At 43.2% G+C, this 20285-nt stretch overlaps 1 protein-coding gene across 3 annotated transcripts in view; it reads right to left on the reverse strand.

The window, feature by feature from the left end:
* Window positions 1-19126, reverse strand: part of CFAP97 (cilia and flagella associated protein 97) — a 35564-nt gene extending 16438 nt beyond the window's left edge. The window contains exons 1-3 of one of the 3 annotated variants that reach the window (XM_075421845.1): window positions 19014-19126; window positions 5017-5898; window positions 4856-4927 (exon numbers count right to left, since the gene is read on the reverse strand). In XM_075421845.1, coding sequence (XP_075277960.1) covers window positions 4856-4927; window positions 5017-5878 — 934 coding nt within the window. In that variant the 5' untranslated portion in view covers window positions 5879-5898; window positions 19014-19126. Of the gene's footprint in view, window positions 1-4855; window positions 4928-5016; window positions 5899-8760; window positions 8818-18782; window positions 18962-19013 lie in introns of those variants that run through there. The other 2 variants (XM_075421846.1, XM_075421847.1) reach the window with 2 other exon arrangements.
* Window positions 19127-20285: the final 1159 nt, after the last annotated feature.

Below are 20285 nucleotides of genomic sequence, written 5' to 3' on the forward strand. Positions count from 1 at the left end.
TTTCATAATAATGATATTTATATTACACTGCTTATCACCAAGTGAGCTCTGACTATTTTACAATAGAACATCCAAGGCACAGAAGAGGCAAAAAGATTTATCAGAGAGCATATAGGTCAGTGAGAGCTTGAAGGATAGAATTCAGGTCTTCAGCCTGTGGCCCATTGTCCTAATTACCCCAGTACACCATCTCCTCAAGTTAATAACAGCTAATACCATGGATTTACAGACTAATTCTCACAGACACTTCTGTAAAATAAGCAGCTATCAACCCCATTTTCCAGAGAAGAAAACACAAAGTGCTAAATTCTTTAGCACTCTACATACCTTGTGCAATCCCATTACTACTGTATTGATACCCAACATAAATTCAGACAATGAGATACACAGCATTTTTAGCACACAATTCTGTATTTTGAACTACAGAAATCAAGAGACTTGTCTAAAGACAGAGAGCAAGTCTGTAGTATAATGGGATGGAAATGGATGAGTGCTTCATTCACACTCCTATGCTTAACTCACCTCTGTATCTGCAGAACCTCAATTCCTTAAAACTACATGGGACATTGGATCAAGACACAGCATCAAGCAAAACAGCATCAGAAAATTTTTCAATTTTTTATTCCCAGCTTTCTAACAAGGACCCTTATGAAAGCACTTTCAAAACCAACTTATGACAACCTATTTCTTTGCATTGGCATATTTAATTCTCTTTTCATGTTCAGATTACTCCAGAGTACAGCAGAGGAGATAACACTGACATTTATTATTACGGGTTTTGAATATTGCTCTAAGTTAGTTATTATTCTAATTTTCCAAAAGATCTTCAAGCAAAGGGGTAACAGCATTGACTCACAAAAGAATTACATACAGAAATCTATACAACCGTGAAAGAACTGTATTTCCACCTGAAAAATCATAATCACACCTACACTTTTTTCCGTGGAGGTGACAGAAAAGAGAGAAGTAAAGAGTGAGGAGAGGTCTGCAAAATATAAACCCTACAAACCTTGAGTAACTGAAATTGTGAGTACCTGTGTTTTTGGCCATACCGATATCTGAACTCCTAACTAGAGTGGCTGTCTAACTCTACAGTGCTACATCAGTTCTTACAGTCATACGCCATAATGACAATAGTCAGCGACCTGACATCAGTCTTAGCATTGTAACAGAATGATGTAAGCCGCCTAAACAGCGACTTCTATGTCTGTAAAAATGCATTTATATACATTTTTAATAACCACACCACCCAAACAGCAAGTGATTTTCATGAACAGAAGTGAAAAATACTACCAAGAACAATTAAACAACTCAGCATTTCACGGCTACCGAAACAGTATCACAGATAAACCCAATAATTTTTAAGTATAATGCAGGGATAATGAAGAAGTAATCACTAAGACCAGTAACTTCAACAACGTGGCCCAGGTGGCCCTAGACTGAAACATGACCCAGGCTGGTTTTAATACTCCAGGCTCTGCAGCCACAGGGCTTCAGGAGCAGGGCAGGCTCTGCCTGTCAGGGAGGGTGCTGCAGAGAGGTGCTCCCTGCACCTGAACTCCAAGCCACTCTGAACTGAGCACCAAACCCTGCCACCAGACTGATTTGGAAACAAACAGCAGAGATCAACCCAAAAATTTCTGAGTGTAGCCATCCATCCTGCACCGCCTCTGCTTTCACTATGGCCTGCAGCTTCTAGTGACACTGCTCCCACTGCAAACTGCGGCCTGCTTACAACTGAAACAGCGTGAGTGTGCGCCTCATACCTTAACGTGGTACCTTACAGACACCTGGGCTCCACAATTTCTTCACCACGTATTTCATCTGTCCTCCTTCATGCTGCATCTGCTCTGAAGAGTACTCTACTGTTCACATGCCTCTCCCTCATCAGCGTGCACAAAAAGCCATGCCAATACAGCCATACAACCTGCAGGTTCTGAAATCTGCACATTTTATTGTACTTCCTTCCCTTTGAAACAGGGCTCAGTGCCTGTCTAATAAATGCCAATGCAAGGACACGTTCACATGCTTTACTTGTCTTTGGCAACATGCAGAACCTGCTTCTCTCCAGCTTTCAAGCTTGATCTTCACTTTGCCCCAGCTATTATTACCAAGTAGATTTCTGCTATTTTGAATAAAACTAGCTCAGTTATTTTCCAACAGAGGCTGCATAACAAGTAGCAGTACCTGGTAATGCTCACTTCAGTAACGGCATACATAAAATGTCAACTTTCAGGTGTAGTAACCCAGTGTTATCACATACCTTTATCAATCTCTTGTTCAGAGTTCTTGTCACTACGGAATATTTACAAAAATCAGTGACAAAGCTGCACAGCAATACCCACCCAAAAAGCATTCAAAGCACAATATACAGCATGGAGACTGTAAGATTTCCAACTAAAATTACGTTATTTGTGAGATTTTAAATTACTCAGAATAGCATAACTTAAAAGTTGGCTTCTCTCAAGAACAGGCATAGCTTCAGGAGATGCAAGGATACAATAAATTTTTTATCTAAATATGATTCTTTTAAAATGCTTATGAGTATTTTGCAGTATGAGCACAAATAGGTATCAAGGGCATATAATATAGAGGAAAAACTACTTCAGCTATTTTTTAATTTAAATGCAACATTTTTTCTAAATGCTTCAAATGAATTCTATTTTAAGATACACAAACTCCTCACTGCTTAATAACCAGACTCTTGTTCTAGCCCAAAACTTGTTCTTTGAACACCATGCACTTTTAACAGATGTCTTCTCTTTCTTTGTTCTTGTGATTCTTTTTTAATATAAGAGATTCTAGTCCTCCCAAATGTTCACATTACCAATGTGTAAAATTGTACAAAATTAATTACTGCATGCCCCCCAGAAACAACACAGTAGCAGATCATACTGAAATTCTGCAAGTTTCTGGGGACCTTGGGAAATTAAACTCACATTCACTGCTGTAAATGCTAAGACCCAGCTATATTACAAGCATATTTGATAAAAAATTTAAACAAAACGCTTCATCAGCATAGATTACTGGAAGAATATTATACTTTAAAGCCAAATTTTAGACTTTCTGATGATCATTTAAATACTCTTTCATGCACTCAGGCCTGGGCTCATACTGTTCTCCCTTGAAGCAATGTTCATGCCTACGCAGTTCTGATGAACTTTTCATGCAGACGGGGAGGGGGGGAATTATTTGCACTTTTTTCTTTTAAATGAGTACGGAAAAACCTGGAAGCAGTAACTTAGAATAAGATTAGCTCCTGTTTTCCCAGACTAGTTACTTTCCACCGTTAATAATCCTGCCCTATTTACGTTTCAGAATACCCAAAATAATTAAGCTGTGTTGAGCTTGCCAATTTAGAGAGGCATTTGAGAGTAATATGCATGTTAATCAGGACCATTAGCTGCTAGACTATATGAATTCTACTTCTCATTACTCAATTTTTATTATTGTTATTTAGAAAGGGTTTTCAGTTTTGGGAAAAAAACCCTCTCTCCACCCCTCCAAACAGAGATTAATCTCTGAGAATACTTATTCTGAGCTATAATACCCATTCGTTTTAGGGATGAGATGACACCTTCCATATTCACCAGTTATTAAACAGCTTCTTGCTATCAGGGAACCAATAAAGATGCAGCACATCATAATTTCAATTGCCTAGCAACAACTCTTCTAACACGTTCTGACAAGTGGTTGGAGCCTTTTCTAGTATGAAAGAGTTACTGGAGCACAAGGACTGTCAGAGATGAGAATCAACTCTTCTTAATGGCTACGTCTGCTTTTCTTACCATCAGAAGAATTTCCATACAAGTAAAATCCTCATTTCTACTTGTAGGAAATTTAAATGATGCATACAATGTATTCTGAATCCTTCCCCACTATAGGCTCAGTCCATCAAGGTGCAAAGTGAAGAAAGACAACACATGCAGCTTTAGTCACGCCAGACCTACCACAATACAGCAAACTTGAGTTGACATATACCAGACTTAAGACTGTAAGAAGATTTCCTCACCTGAGATCAACAGATTTCTTGAGCCAAGCCTCTTTTACTCTATAGATTTTACTAGTGAAAACTCTGGGCTATGAAAACAAGCGTTAAAGCACTGTGTAGACCTTAAAATACATACATATGCTCATCCAGTGCATTCTCACCCCATGAAATGAAGGTTAGCAATGAATGTAGTGAAAGAGACACCAAGTTCTCTGTCTCAAACTTCATTATCGGGGATTTATTAAATCTATTGGCAAAAGCAACCACTCAAATTTTATTAAAGATTATATGTTATTTTTCTCTTTAAAATACCTTTTCTCAACTTCATGGTATTTCACAAGGTAGACACTTAGTTCAGAAAAAGAATTTCAAATAATTCTGTTTCATTATCAAAAAGGTACCAGAAGTTTAGATATATGAATACTATTTATCATGCAGTATATTTTGGACAGCCTTTCCATTCTGAAGGTCAATAACCCAGCATTTTATCAGCAAGGCTGGTGTTTTAATTTAGATAGTAAATTGTGGCATAGTCCACTAAACTCTGATTTCTCAAAATGCATGTGCAGTTTTATTATTCAGTTTGTTAATACATCAAATCTTATTTAGAGAGTCACTCTGTTTGTATGTCTCGTAGGTATATGCATACGAACACATGCTCGTACACCTGCTGCTTCTTTTCACTGTACAATCAGTACTATTTACATACACCATAATTCAAAGAATTAGATGAACACAGCTTAATTACAAACCAGTTTTAAAAATACACGTGGCACATTAAAACCTTATTCTCTTCTGCTAAACTCAACTTTTCTCAACAATGTACAGAGGTCATACTTTGTAAAAAGAAAATTTAAAAGTCACCTTTCAAAAGCTGATTCAGGTCCACGGCATCATGCAAGACTTTTTGACTATATCTGCGATCAAACTCGGAATCTAATGAAAAAAATACACATATAAGATTGGATTTCCCAGCCCCACAGGTTTTACAAATTTTGTGTTGTACTTAAATTCTTCAAAATTACCATATAATTCTTGGTTCACGTTTCCCTGTCTTTTTATTTTTAGTTTCTTATCATTTGATGCTGCAAGTTCAAAAGACTGGATAGGACTGATGTCTGGAGTTGACAGAGGTGTTACATCAGTCACTGTGTCTTCAGACTCCTCCAGGTAGTCACCAAGCTTTGGTTTTCCTTCTGCTAATTTCATTGCTGACTTGAATCTTTGTTTTGGAGACAGAAGAGTGCTCCTACACGCATTCCTCTTTGAGGGAGAATGAGATGAATCTGATAAACAGCTATCGGAATCTGTATCAGAACAATCTGTATCTGAGCTTGAGGATGAGGACGTGGAGGAAGAGGAGGAGGAGGAAGAGGAGGAGGAACTGATATTGGTATATTTTTTGCTAGCCTTTTTTATGTTGTTTGACTGCTTAGCTGACTTTGGTCTAACCTTCTGGTTTTCGCCATCATCACTACTATCTTCTTCATCTGTATAATAATCTTCTTCACCTTCTTTAACTATTTTGGGGATTCCAGCAGGAACATTCTCCTGTGTTCCCTTACTTACTACAGACGTCACTCCAGATGTACCTGCATTCTCTGCAGCTGGAGAAAGTGATAAAGATGAAGCATCTCCAGGACGAGCTGTGCTGTTTTCTAGGGACTGATCCTTCTGCAAATCCTTCTGCTTTTCTTCACTTTCCTCCTCACAACACTTTGCATCCTTTGAATTAGAAATCAAATCAGGGTCTGCAAGAGCTGCATTTGTACTTCCTTTCTCTATACATTCATCATTTTCTTCAGCTTTATTTTTCTCTTCCTCAAAATCACTGTCAAAGAAAGCATGATCCACTTCACCACCTGACACATCTTCAAACTGTTCCATACTGAAATATGAAGTGTCACCTGCAACCATCAGAAAACATTTCCAAAGGTTAGCATGAAAACAGATCCAAGTACACTTTTAGTATAATAGTTGTGCTCTTTTAGCTCTAGTTATTTATAATTCTGCAGTTAATTATGTTATGTTGCTAGGGTCAACTCCATAGCAAGTTCTATAAAGAAATTTTTTGCCACCTTATTGTACACAGCTTCTATGTTAGACCGAAAGGCTTTACTTTAAGCCAACAAAAACCATCACGATTTCAAAACTTTTACTCCTAAGGAAATTAGTCAAACAGTGTTAGCAGCTAGAGAGTCTTAACTATTACAAACAAGCAATTTAAGTGTCTTACTTTGTCCCTTTAAGCTAGAGTCTCTAATGAGCAATCATTAGTTTGGGTGTTATACTGAAAACCTTGTTTGTATGTGGTGGCCATCATCTGGGCTGACACAGCCATTCAAACTGCAGACTTCCAGCACTTAAAGAAGGAGCAATTCCAATTTACATCAAAAGATCCATAGCTCCATAGGTTAAATTGTAATAGATGTGGGGTGTATCACTCTTAATGTTTCAGTTTGGATCAGGAGCCTGCTTTTCTTGACAGTCCTCTGCAACTCACACTGCATAGCACAGCTAGCAAACCCGATTCTTTCAGATGAAACTAACCTTTACAGTGTGCTCCAGGCACAAAACTAGTGCACTTAAACCAGCTGCAGTCACCATTCAGTCCATGGGACCAGATTATGGCTAGGCCAAAGGAAAAACTCCAAATACGTATAGTGTGGATATCAGGTCCTCAGTGCTAACCGTTGTGCTCTACAAACCTGCTCCTATTGTGTCACAGTTTTTGCAGAAATATATGGTGTTAGATCCTACGCATGTAGCATGGGGGATATGAAAGTTTCCACTCCTTAGCAGGATGTACACAGAATTAAAATGAAAAAACCCCAAACACCTCACAACCAAACAAAATTAGCCAGTATCAGAGACTACTGTTCCCATCTAGCCAGCAGTACTTTTCTCCTACTATTTACAAGATTTTATAGACATTTTGTAAGCTGCAATCAAGAAATACGTAACATTCTTTAGAGCCAAGGAAGCAACTCTACAGGCAGAAGAATTGGAGTGTTTTACAAAATGGATGGTCTCCCTTAACCACATACAGTTTGTTGCCATGGCAAACAAAGGTAAAAAAGGAATTCCTAAGCTTGCTTTGAAACAGCAAGACTATTCCCAAGAAAGCTTCTAGCTAAAATTACTTCAAAATATGGAATTTTTAAAAGTCTGTCACTCAGTTATCTTGCTGCTTGTCAAATACTACTCGATTTTAGAGGAATTTGAAACACACACCCCCAATACAAAAAGCACAACATAAACCTTAAAAGGAGAAGGCATGGAATCTCATGCGGTTTTAAGATTCACAAAGTCAAAGAACTGAAAAGACTCTTAATAAGGTTAGATTAGTATGAAGCTGAAAACACTATTAAACAATAGAACCATAGGACAGTTTGGGTTGGAAGGGACCTTATAGATCATCTAGTTCCAACCCCCCTGCCATGGGCAGCGACACCTTCCACTAGACCAGGCCACTCAAAGCCTCATCCAACCTGGCCTTGAACACGTCCAGCGAGGGGGCAGCCACAGCTTTTCTGGGCAACCTGTTCCAGTGCCTCCCCACCCTCATAGTAAAGAATTTATTCCTTATATCTAATTGAAATCTACCCTCTTTTAGTTTAAAGCCATTACCCCTTGTCCTATGGCTACATGCCCTTGTAAAAAGTCCCTCTCTGGCTTTCTTGTAGGCCCCTTCAGGTACTGGAAGGCTGCAATAAGGTCTCCCCGCAACCTTTGCTTCTCCAGGCTGAACAGCCCCAACTCTCTCAGCCTTCAACTTTGGTACCACGAATAGAAACTCTTTAAAGCAGCTAGCTCCTCCAAGAGCAACAGAACAAAGCAGTAAAACACCTGGTGTTTTGGTTTCGGCTGCCGCCGGCAACAAAAGCGCCACGCGGCCGCCCCTCCCCCCGCCGCGGTGCGGAGGAGAATGGAAAGAAACAGGCAGAAACTGGTGGGCCGGGATAAGGGCAGTTTAACAGAACAGCAAACAGAGGGAACAGTAACAACAACGATACAGATAAGGGGAATACATAGAACAGAGAGCACGACCCCACAGACCCTCTCTCCCTGACAGTACCGGCGCCGCACGCTGCCGAGCCACCAGTGCGTCCCCGTCTCGCCGCCCCTCCCCGGAACCCAGCATGACGTCACAGGGTATGGAACTCCGGGCTCTGTTTGGCCAGGTGGGGTCAGCCCCCACCCCCCGGCTGTGCCCCTTCCTGGAGTCCGGTGAAAATTAACCCTGTCCTGGCCGAACCCAGGACACCTGCGAACTCTTAATTTGAAATGCTACATGGAATTCGGAAATTTTTCATATTCATGTCACTTCTTGTGACCGCTGGCTTCAGGCAGCTTGCATAGTCTGCAATGCCTAACTGTCATGTGAATTCCTGGAGGTTTTCCTAGAGCAGCCACCTAAAAGGATAATGCATTTTAATATATCAAAACATGCACAACAGAAAAAAAAAAAATCAGAAGAGAGTAACACATTATTTTCTACCTCACGTAACCTAAACCAGAAGGGAACCAAGCAGAATTCTTCTGCATTACCTGTAAACTACAGATCACGAGTTATTTATTTAGCAAGTACAACTTGGGCAAAGTCAATTCCATGAAGAAAATAAATACAGGAAGCACAGTGCTAAAGTTAAAGCAAAAACCTTTCTTCATCATGCAAGGCACTAGCATCTGACCAGTTTGTAGCTTCAGATAGATTATAACTGATTGGCAAAAGTCTGCTCACTCTGCATGACTTAGGAATAGCTTACCTGCCAGTCAGCTGTCTTCCATGAAGACTGAGCCATAACGGATTCATAGATGGCAACCACTGTTACCAGAAGAAATGCAGTTGCAACACCAGTCATTTCACTGCCAAATGCTCCTTTCACTTCTCTGGCACAACCCCCTAAGGACTTTAGCCTTCATCTTAATACAAAACAAACACGTTGTGCTGGTCAGTTTCTCTCACTGACACTCTAAGTCATTCACAAACTAAACATTCGCTAATTTGTAGTCTCCACTAAAAACAAACAAGGAAATAGATGAAGAGTACTTTTTGTTCCTATTCTCTTCATGCATCTAGAATGTCTTTAAGGGAGCTGAAATTTGCCAAGAAGCAGCAATACAGAAGAAGTAATTTTGCTGATAAACCATGCCTAAATTAATAAACTGGCTGTGCGTGCACACACACATTCACTTCCCCTTCTATACAGGGCAGAGCATAATTTTGTTTCTGTGAGAAGAACAGAGTTCTGCTACATTATCAACTGTTAAAATACAGAATCAACAAATTATATTCTGAAATCTCAATAAAACTGTCATTAGAGTCAAATAGTTACCATTAACTTCTAATTCTACTGACCACTGTATTGATTTACAAAAAATACATGCTTTCTGTGGCCTTCTGCCATGAAATCCTCTAACACAAATATGATCAACTCAAATGAGCAGGTTGACCATTAATTATTTGTCAGATCTTTTTTACTGTAACATATCCTCTCCCTATGTAATCCTTTACCTCTCTCCTCCTATTTCTTCTAACACCCACCTATTAGTCTTCGTCCCTTCCTCACCGCAGTTCCTCCTAGTTTATACCACTTTTTAATCCCTTCACCCGTAAACACCAAGCTTCACCCACTTAAGGTCAGAAAGCAGTGGCCAAGCAGCCAAGCAGAACATGCAGTCTGGCTTCTCCTCAAGAGGCTGGTGCACTGAGCACCTGGCTACTTATTGAGACCGCATCCATGTCCTCGCCAGCCAGCCACTGGAAGAGCAGAGACCACTCAGCTCCTGCACAGGCCAACCACCGCCTGCTGCTGCACTGACAACGGACAAGCGGCATTTGACATCATCCTCCATGCTGAACAAAGATCAAGACTTTATTCATGCTAAGCGTATCAAGTGTTTTTCCCCTGCCAACTGCAAACAACTACATCACCACCTGAAATATTTTTGCAGGTCACGCCTAAGGGCAAGCCTTTATGCGTGGCTGGAACATAAAGTATCTTGCACAAAGGGAGGGTAGTACATAAAAAGCGATGCAGTGGGGATACAGATTTAGACCTGGTTTTGTGTTTGAACATACACTGCCTTTTGATAACATTTTTTGAACGTTACAAACTAACACTTACTGAGTACATTAAGTACCTAGTGAAAGATTCAAGGCGTTTTACCCTTGGTTAAACCTTAAAGTTATCCAATCAAATCTTTCACTTTTTTGAATGCAGACCATCTGAAATGCATGCAGAGACTGCAGATATAAATCACAGGAAAAAACCCTCAACATTAAAGTACAAGCAGGGATCAACTTTCTTTTCTTGTAAGCATTCTACTTTCATAATCGAGGAAGAGGATGGTTCATATAGAGAGGAAAGGCCTTTTTTTTCCCCTATCTAGTAACATACAAATTCCTAGCATGCAGAACACCACACTGAATTTGTATGCTGTACATCCTCTGAAGGCCCCAAGTGCTTTCAGGACATCTTAAGATTCTAGTATTTAATAAAAGTGGAAAACAAGCCCCTTAAGCATGCTGTGGGCTGAATCAGAAATTCCTGACGTTACTGCGTGCATACTCTGCATTACCACAAAGGCCATAACACAGCACAGCTATAGTACACTCAAGATGAGTCAATAACAAGTTTCCCACAACAAAAAGGAACAGACATCATCTTATGTATTAAGAAACATCTATCTAAAGTATCAGAAGCAATAATAATGTTGTATTCAGCTCCAGTAAGGCACCTTCTGGTTTAGTGTTATTAATTTTACTTTGTAAGTATAATTGATACTGACAGAAGTAACCAAGCAGGCAACCTCTCCCAGCCTGCACAATTCATGCTCCCACAGATATCACCTCTCTGTTCAGCTGGAAATTTCTACCTCTTCAGAACAGGGATCCACCCTCCTCATCTCAGAGAGGACAAACAAGTGTCTTCAGACATGGGGCTGGAAGGTTAAAGTGTTTTAATTAAAAGATTTATACTATCAACATCAGATGTTCTTCAGGACATTCCAAGATCCTCTGACTCTATTTACTCACTGTTGCCCCTCTGTCAGGGATCCTGCCCCCTTAAACCTGCTGACTGCCAAACACTGCTTTGTATGGTGAACTTGGGAGAGGAGGAAAATGCTGAACACCTGACTAACATTTTCAAAAATAACAATCATTAAACAGGTTACCATGTAAAAACACACTAGTTCAAACCCCATCCCCCTCTTTCTCCCTCCCTTCCTCATTTTTGGCTAAAGCTTAAAAAAAGAAAAACAAAAGACAAATTTGAAAGTGAGGAGAGCAATAAAAATTTTAAGAAAATTAGGAAAGCCCAACTTCTGAGGGTTTGTTTTGTTTAAAAAAGGGGAAACACAGGGAAACATAAGTCTTAAAACCTGTAAAACAGACTAAACCAAAACTTACTTTGTTGTCAGATACAATCAACCATGGTAAAGATCAACCAGTGCAGCTGCTTCCAGCCATGTGACAAATCACACATACCCAGCCCTACCTACCTCCTCTTTAATTACAGCTTTCCTTTTCGCTACTAAGAAACAACAAAGCATGCAAAGGGGGAAAAATACCTCTCTGGAAACCGTTTCCCTTGAGGGAAACCCCTAATGTATGAAACAACCAGGCAGTTTGGCATACACTCTGATTTTCCAAGCTCAGTGCACAAGACGTGCCATAGCTGTTCTGCACACCATATGCTCTCCAAACTAGAGTACCTGTTTCCCCAGTCCAAGCCACGATGGGTTCATAATCAAGCACAACGCCCCAACCTCAGCTCAGCATGAACTCCCAACGCTAGAAATCTACCCCAGCTCTGCTCCTCCACACAGTTACACATCCTGCACTCGACCTGTTCCTGCACCCTGAGATGGAAGGGCTGGTTGAGGCATAGGCAAGTTACTCTGCAAAACACCACAAAGCAGACAGGAGCTGGAATTAGAATCATAGAAAACAATTAGGTTGGATCATCTGGACATTACCCAGTCCAGTCCACTGCTTAAAGCAGGATCAGCTTCAGAGCTGGATCTAGTTTTGCTCAGGGCTTTGTCCAACCAAATTTTCAACAACTCCCTCACTGAGACTTTTTTTTTCCTTTAATCAGAATTTCCCATGTCACGTCTGGCAACTAGTAGCTTCTATCCTTTCATGCTGCACCTCCAAGAAAAATCCAGCTCCAGTTACAGGTAACCACATCGCTGCCTATCTACCAGCTAGGCATAGCTATGTGGGGCTGAACCCCTTTGCTCGGATTACAACCTACATATAAGCATTTACTGGTGATTCATAACAAACTTGTTGTTGGCTTATGAGACAGCATGAGACCTGTGCCTGAACTCAGTAACGTGAACAGGCCATGGAACCACCATTTGTCCCTCAGATCAGATCTGACAGGACACAGTTCAAGCTCAGATGAGAACTACCATTATTTCCAGTGCATCTGAAACCGTTTGTCCAGCTGATTCTCAGCTAGCTCTCTAATGCCCTTCACTGTCTTTTTCTCTCTCCCAGCCAGAGAAGAGAAGGAAGAAATTTTTTACAGTGAGGGTGGTGAAACACTGGCACAGGTTCCCCAGAGAGGTGGTCAATGCCCCACCCCTGGAAACATTCCAGGCCAGGCTGGACGGGGCTCTGAGCAACCTGACCCAGTTGAAGCATTGTCCCTGCTCACTGCAGGGGGGGTGGGCTAGATGACCTCTAAAGGTCCCTTCCAACCCAAACTATTCTATGATTCTGTGGTAAGAGGAAGGAGGCAAGACCTGCTACCTCAAATCTAGGGGGTCAATATCACAGAGTCACAGAATGTTCGGGGTTGGAAGGGACCTCTGTGGATCATCTAGTCCAACCCCCCTGCCGAAGCAGGGTCACCTAGAGCAGGCAATATATATATATATATATATATCTCCAGCTGTTGTTGCCCTTTTTCCTATTTTTTTTCTTGATTTTGTTTGCTTGGGTTTTTTTTCAGTTTGTGTTTTTTCCCCTGGTTCTCTCTGCTGGACAGAGATTTTTCCTTGGATGCTATAAGATACAGTTTAGTAACTCCCAAACCTATGACAGGTTAGTCCTTAGAACAGCAGTTCTGTCTCCAAACATAGGTAGGCCCACTAGACGTGCTCCAAATTACTTTGAAGTTCTTTCAGGATTCCAACAGAAAACCCTGAGTCTCCTGGCTCAAGGAGGTTCAACGATTCAGCTCAGCAAATGGGCACTAGAAAGTCCTGGAACAGAGTCAATTACCATCATCTGTTAGAGCAAATGAAAGCACATGACCAGAGAGCCCTGGATGACTGCAGGGCAAAGACCTTCAAGTTAAGGTAAGTTAAGGTACAGGGGGGGGGGAGAGTACTTCCTCTCGAGCCAGAAATAAGCCACTCCGCTGCTACGAAAAGCTGAAAATAGATTATGCTGAGGAATGTGGATCTGTAGCTCCAGGACTTCACTCATACACACACACTAAATATTTGTTCTTAGCACAGGTTATCTCGTGGTCTCATGAGCAGAAAGGCTGGGTCAGAGACTACCGAGGTTAAATGATGGTAGTGATGATGCCCATCAGGCCTGTTCAAACAGGCCACAGCTACCAGCTCACTGCTGAGAATCCGAAGAAAACCACCAGCAAACCCTACAAACCCAGAGAGAACAGAAGCAGCTTACAATCAAAATAAAAAATAAAGACAAAGAATCATACATTGTTTGATAAAAAGATCAGCAGCTTCTGAAAGGATGCCCTTCATAAGGTCCTTCATCTCTACAAGGAGAAGTGATGCCACCCATATCAAAGTTGCATGGGCCTACTGCCATGCCCTGTTCCCCACTGCCTGGAAGAGACCCACCTCCAGCTGTCTCAGGGACCGCAAGGCAGCAAGATGCCAGGGGGAAACTGGTCATTGGCACTAACCCGTCCCAAAAGCCATCCATTGCCACTGTTCCTGTAACAGATAGATGTTTAACAGTTCCTGGAAGCAAAGTTATTTGTATACAGGTACAAAAATCCCAGGAAAGGACAGACTCTACTACCAGCTATTGAGGGTGAACAGCAAGGTAAAAGGAAACTGAGTTTTCTCACTCCTGCTATACTGGTCCATATCCATGAAGAATATTTCTGCTTGATACCAAGATACAAATACTGGGGCAACTTGCATCCAACCAGGCTATCCACAACTGAAGGTGGTGAACCTGGCACTGTAGTCCACGATGGCATGCGAGAAAAAGGAACACAATTACTCTTATTAACGCAAAATTTCAGCATATCTGTCACATAAAGGCTGGCATTATGCATGCCATCATCCTGGTGCACCAGTGATGGTATTACCTGCATGTGCCTGCCTTCAGGTCCAAGCACACCACTCAAACATCAGATCCCTTAGGATGTGCTGAGACATCCCAAGCAGCTGCTGCAGACTGTTGGAAGTCAGGTATTGCCATCTTCCAAACGACGACTGACACATCATTTCCCCTGCTCCACGTAAGCGATGCTTATGTATTGATCAACTGTCTCAAGAAGTATAGCCCAAAGGTGGTCCAGACCTCAGCAAAGGTCTCCGTGTACATCTTCAAGCTCTCAAACAACCATTGACCATTCTTCATTTGAAACAACATGGAGGCATAAACCCCTTCTTTCATCACAATTCCAAAGTAAATGAGAAACAACAATTCTTTCACCAATATTTGTACAATAACTTCCCCACTACTCTCACCTTGTAACAGACCAGTTGTGTCCAGCCTGTGCTCCTGCTTCATTCATTGCACACAGTAGAGGTATGGCCTAGAAATGCTTAGAATCTACAGATGCCCATCTGCTGCTGTTGGGAAGCCAGACTTCATAAATAAATCTATAACAGAGTTCAAGAGCACTGAAACTTTTATCCAAGAGCCAACCATCTATACTGTGCGTATGCCACTTACCCTGACATTTTCTGGATTTGCCTCTGAGCCAGCCCTGAAATAGATGGCAGGACCACAAAGCAAGCAACTCAGACTCATTTAGGCTGGAAAAGACCTTTAAGATCATGAAGTCCAACCGCTAACCTACCAACACCAAGTCCACCACTAAACCATGTCCGTAAGCACTACATCCACATGTCTTTTAAATACCTCAGGGGATGATGACTCCACCTCTTCCCTGAGCAGCCTGTTCCAACCTAAACCTCCCCGATGCAACCTGAGGCCATTTCATCTTGTCCTCTTGCCTATTATCTGCAGATTTGCTGAAAAATTTATTTTTATCAAGCCATAAAAAAAATTAAAGCCGTTATTAGATTTCTTTCTCATTTTTTTTGTAAGATGCAATCTTTCCCAACTATACAGTGAAGGACTGGTGTCAGGTTGGGCACAGCACCACATAGTCATGGTGCTACCGCAAGATTTTCTTCCACTGCCCACGTTTCTATTCCACTGCTTGTCGTTCCGATCCAATTAACTTTTGAAGCACTGGTTGACTCTAGCTGTATCGGGCAGATGTCCCGTAGTCCTAAACCAGTCAATCCTTCTGTTTTCATGAAAGTGCTCATCCAGAAGGGTGAGGAAGATACTGTTAGTGCCTTTAGTGAAGAGCAAATGCCCACACAAGATCAAATAAACAAACACAAGAATGCATGAAGTTGAGAATATCTGGAATACATAAAAGTTTCATACAGAGAACACAGCCCCTACCTGATCAACCCAAAATCCAAACACGAGGCATGAAGTCATTAGAAATCAGGCTTCATTAGCTCTGCTGCTCACAGGCCAGCACACTATGACCTCTTTTTCAGTTTCCTGACAGGTTTTCTTAAAATTAACATTACTGTACTAGTAACTGCAAAGCATTGCATCATTTCAGTAAGATACAACTATACCATCCTGTATTTTTCCAGCTACAGCACCTCACAAACTATTGACAGAGTTCAGCAGCAGCAGACAAATCACAGCATACTCCAGAATATCAGGCCATCCCTACCAAATGGCACAACACCTGAACTGCCTCCAGCAACAGAAACACTCACTGAAGTTTGTTCAATGCTTCTCGTGTTACGCATTTAGTACGCTTATTGACCTGACTGCACAAACAGGCATGTCATCAGCATGTCCCTCAACACTTTGCCTAGGTGTGCTTCCACACAGATCAAATAGATGTGAGTTTTGCGACCACAGGATGACACCTATTATCACAGTTTGGAAAATACACACACAGTTTTACAGAGAGAGCAATCATATTCTCCACAGCCACTGAAAATAAGATGCAATCCTTTTAATTTTCAGTGAATATATTTCCATGTAAGAGCAACAAACACTGTCTGGTGCAGATGAGCAGGGGGAAGAAATTCAGTCACTAAATCAGTATGCAGAGAACAGCTTAAACAAGTATCACGTAGGAATTGTCCAAGTACATTTATGTTTCCTCAGAATGTGTGTAGGGGGCAAATGAGATAAAGGCCTTTTGAGATCCTCTCTTGCACTATATTTTTACTACTTGTTCATTTCTTCATATGAGAAATATCAGTGTGGAAAAGCAGATAAAATGCTGAAACACAGGGTTCTCTCAAATTCAACATAATATGGGTTTCCTGGAGTTCCAGTGTTTCTCATGTTATTACAATGAAACACTTCAAGAATGACAAATACCCATCACTGAACTGTGACTTAAAAAATCAGTTGAGGTTGTTGAATTGAAAAAACCTTAGCCAAGGAACGTAGGTCATGCTTTAGACCTTTATTATCACCAGTCTTGGTTGAGCATAACAGCAGGAAGCAAAGAATGAAAAAGCTTTACAGAGCAGCTCTGGTAGAAGCACTAAGGTACATCCATCATAATAAGGGTCTGCCTATCTCCCATGAATTTAAGGAGATACCTACGCTCACCTAGGAGCCAGCTCACTTTCAGACTCTTGCCTCTAAGCTCCAGGTACATTATTACGTCATCAGACTGGGCAGACTTTAAAAAGCTTCTGTCACGTATGCCACAGAAGACCATATGCCACCTATCCCACAAATTTTGAAAGGCTCCTTAGAGAAGGACCTGTATGTGTTGCTGGGTCGAGCCTCTAACAGGACTGGACTTTCAAAGCCTCAACAGGCTCTACAGTCCTGATGGCCCTCTGAGCCTGTGTAAGTCTTACGCAGAAACGTGGGACCCTCTGAATGCCCTTTTAAACATGGGTAAACACAAAAACAAAACAAAAATCCCAGTGGGTCATAAAAGCTTTAAGTCCCAACAACAGGAAGGGAACGTTCCCAGATTACTTGTTCTCTCCTTTTCTCTGGTCTCTGTTCTGTATCACTACAACAATCACCTAGGCTGAGAAAATACAGAGGTACAACATATGCTGTACAAACAAAACTCAGGAAAAAGTGGTGGGAGAGCTTGAAGCATTCCAAAAGCTGAGTCCAAATTTTTGGAAATGATATTTTAAAATGTCAATTACTTTACAAACCCACTCTCAAGCTAACATCCGGTGACTAATTTTCTAGCAGTGATGACTTGATTTTAGTCTTCAAATAGCTCCTCTGAAGAATTTAACTTTGTGGAACTTTGTTCTCTCTCCATTGACAACTCCTGCAATCGCTTTCTATCCAAGAAAAAGAGATTAACTATTTTTTAATAGTAGCAAAAACATGCACAACGCACTCTATGCTCTATATTCAGCATCTCATAATAAACAAAAGCAGAGATTCAAAAGAAACTTAGCACTGCTATTTCTGTTATATTCATTCCATCCCACATAGTTTTCCTGCTGTTTCTATGAATGCTGCACAGAAATTTCAACCACACAATTTTTAAATATAAACATGTCCAAATGCAAACACTAGACACTTTTTTAACATTTTATAGTAAGGATGAACAAGTGTAAATATTTGCATACTATTAATAAAAACAGTTTCTGAAAAATTGTGTTTAAGAGAAGTGTAAGAGAAAATCTTCACCAAGGCATAAAAGTTACAAGACCTTAAATTGTGTTGTGCCATAAGCCACGCCGAACTATATTTTAAAAAGCCAATTTCCCTAACAAGCTATGGAAACTCCAGAAAAAACAGAGCTTCACAAACACGACATACATTGCTTTTTGTTATATCATCTGGCTGAGACACCTGGGAGTGAATTCAGTACTCTGCTGGGGGGGCTGCACAGCCGGCAGCCAGGAGAGGCCCAGGATCTGGTGTTACCTCTTTCACGATTTCCACACAAATCCACAGGGGCCAGGCGATTCGGTAGCTGGTTATTTTTCCAAACCGCAGCCCCACCTTGGGCACCGCTCATGCGGAACGCAGCCCTGTGCAGGGCAAGGGGAGTTAGGATGCCGTCGTCCTGAGGAAACTGCGGAGACGTGGCTGCTGTGGTGATTTAACGCACTCGGGGCGAGCTGCTTACACACCAACCATCTCAGTTGACTTCATTTCCACTAATTACGCCCAACCAAAATGCTTCACTAAACTCTACATAAGCATCGCTTCCACGTATCCCTCCCAGCCCAGTCACTTTACGAATGGCATGTGCGACGCAGCCACTCGCTCCCGCTGCCGACCACGACGCCAGTGAAGGCCGGTGCCTCAGAAGATCTCCCACCTCTCCCGCGATCCCCCCGAGGGGCGGCGAGGGCTGGCACCCACGGAAGCGGGGCCACGAGCCCCACGGCGGCATGGCGGAACCCTGGCGGCTCGACGCCAGCCGAAGCCCTCCAGGTACAGCTCGGGGGACACCTCGCTCAGGCAGGGACCCAAGTAGAGAGACGGCAAATTAAAAAAAAAATCATGAAAATTATACAGAGCGATTAAAAATAACACGTATAAACAAAACGCGCCTGTCACCTGGTTTTATCCGGCAAAAATTACCACAGGAGGGGGAGGGAAACGTCTCCCGCCCCCTCCCGCCGCCCCCAACCCGCCACACGCCCGCTCCCCGGGCATCCTCCGCGGGGACGGAGCGCCGGAGGCCCCGCTGCCGCCAGGCCGGGCCGGCAGCCACCGTTTCCGCCCGCCACACGCACCCCAACCCGGCTTTGTTATGGCAACCGCGCAGGCAGCCGGGCGCATACTCACAGGCACGGGAGGGGAGAGGAAGCGAGAGGAGGGGAACGGGAAACGGCGCAGCGCCGCGGCCGCCGTCTGGATGCCGGGCTCCGCCGCAGCCCGGGCCGGCCCCCTCGCGTCGTCGGGCGGGGAAAGGCGGGGCCTGAGGGGGGCGGCCCCCGGCTCCCTTCCCGCCCCCAGGCGGTGTTTCTCGGCCCGCAGGAAGGGGGGATAACGTCGGGACCCTTGCTGAGGCGATGGCCTCCCACGCTGAGGTGACGGTGCCTCAAGCTGAGGTGATGGTCCCGAGGTTGAGGTGATTTGGCTCCAGGCTGGAGCACTGGGGCTCCGGGTTGAGGTGACCGTGCCTCAGGCTGAGGTGATGGGGCTCTGGGTCGAGGTGATGGGGCCCCATGCTGAGGTGATAGGCTACGAGGATGATGAGGGGACTGGAGCATCTCTCCCACGAGGAGAGGCTGAGGGAGCTGGGCTTGTTCAGCCTGGAGAAGAGAAGGCTGAGAGGGGACCTTATAAATGCTTATAAATATCTGAAGGGTGGGTGTCAGGAGGATGGGGCCAGACTCTTTTCAGTGGTGCCCAGCGACAGGACAAGGGGCAACGGGCACAAACTGAAGCAGAGGAAGTTCCAGCTGAACATGAGGAAGAACTTCTTCCCTCTGAGGGTGACGGAGCACTGGAACAGGCTGCCCAGGGAGGTTGTGGAGTCTCCTTCTCTGGAGATATTCAAGACCCGCCTGGACAAGGTCCTGTGCAGCCTGCTGTAGGTGACCCTGCTTCGGCAGGGGGGCTGGACCAGATGACCCACAGAGGTCCCTTCCAACCCCTAACATTCTGTGATTCTGTGTGATTCTGTGATAGTGCCCCATGCTGAGGTGATAGTCCCCAGACTGAGGCAATGGGGCTTCAAGTCAAGGTGATGGTGGCTGAGGCTGATGTGGTGGCACTCCAGGTTGAGGTGATGCAGCTGCATGCTGAGGTGATAGTGCCCCAAGTTGAGGTGATGGTCCTCAGATTGAGGTGACGGGGCTCCAAGGTTGAGGTGGTGGTGCCTTGGGTTGACATGGTGGTGCTCCAAATTGAGGTGATGGGACTCTGGGTTGAGGTGGTGTTGCCTCAGGTTGACATGCTGGTACTCCAGGTTGAGGGGTGGGGCTGCATGCTGAGGCGATAGCGCCCCAAGTTGAGATGATGAGGCATATGCTGAGGTGACAGTGCTCCAAATTGAGGTGATGGGGCTCCAGGCTGAGGTCATGGGGCTCTGGGTTGAGGTGGTGGTGCCTC

This window comes from Opisthocomus hoazin, chromosome 5, assembly GCF_030867145.1.
Source record: "Opisthocomus hoazin isolate bOpiHoa1 chromosome 5, bOpiHoa1.hap1, whole genome shotgun sequence".
Lineage (NCBI taxonomy): Eukaryota > Metazoa > Chordata > Aves > Opisthocomiformes > Opisthocomidae > Opisthocomus > Opisthocomus hoazin.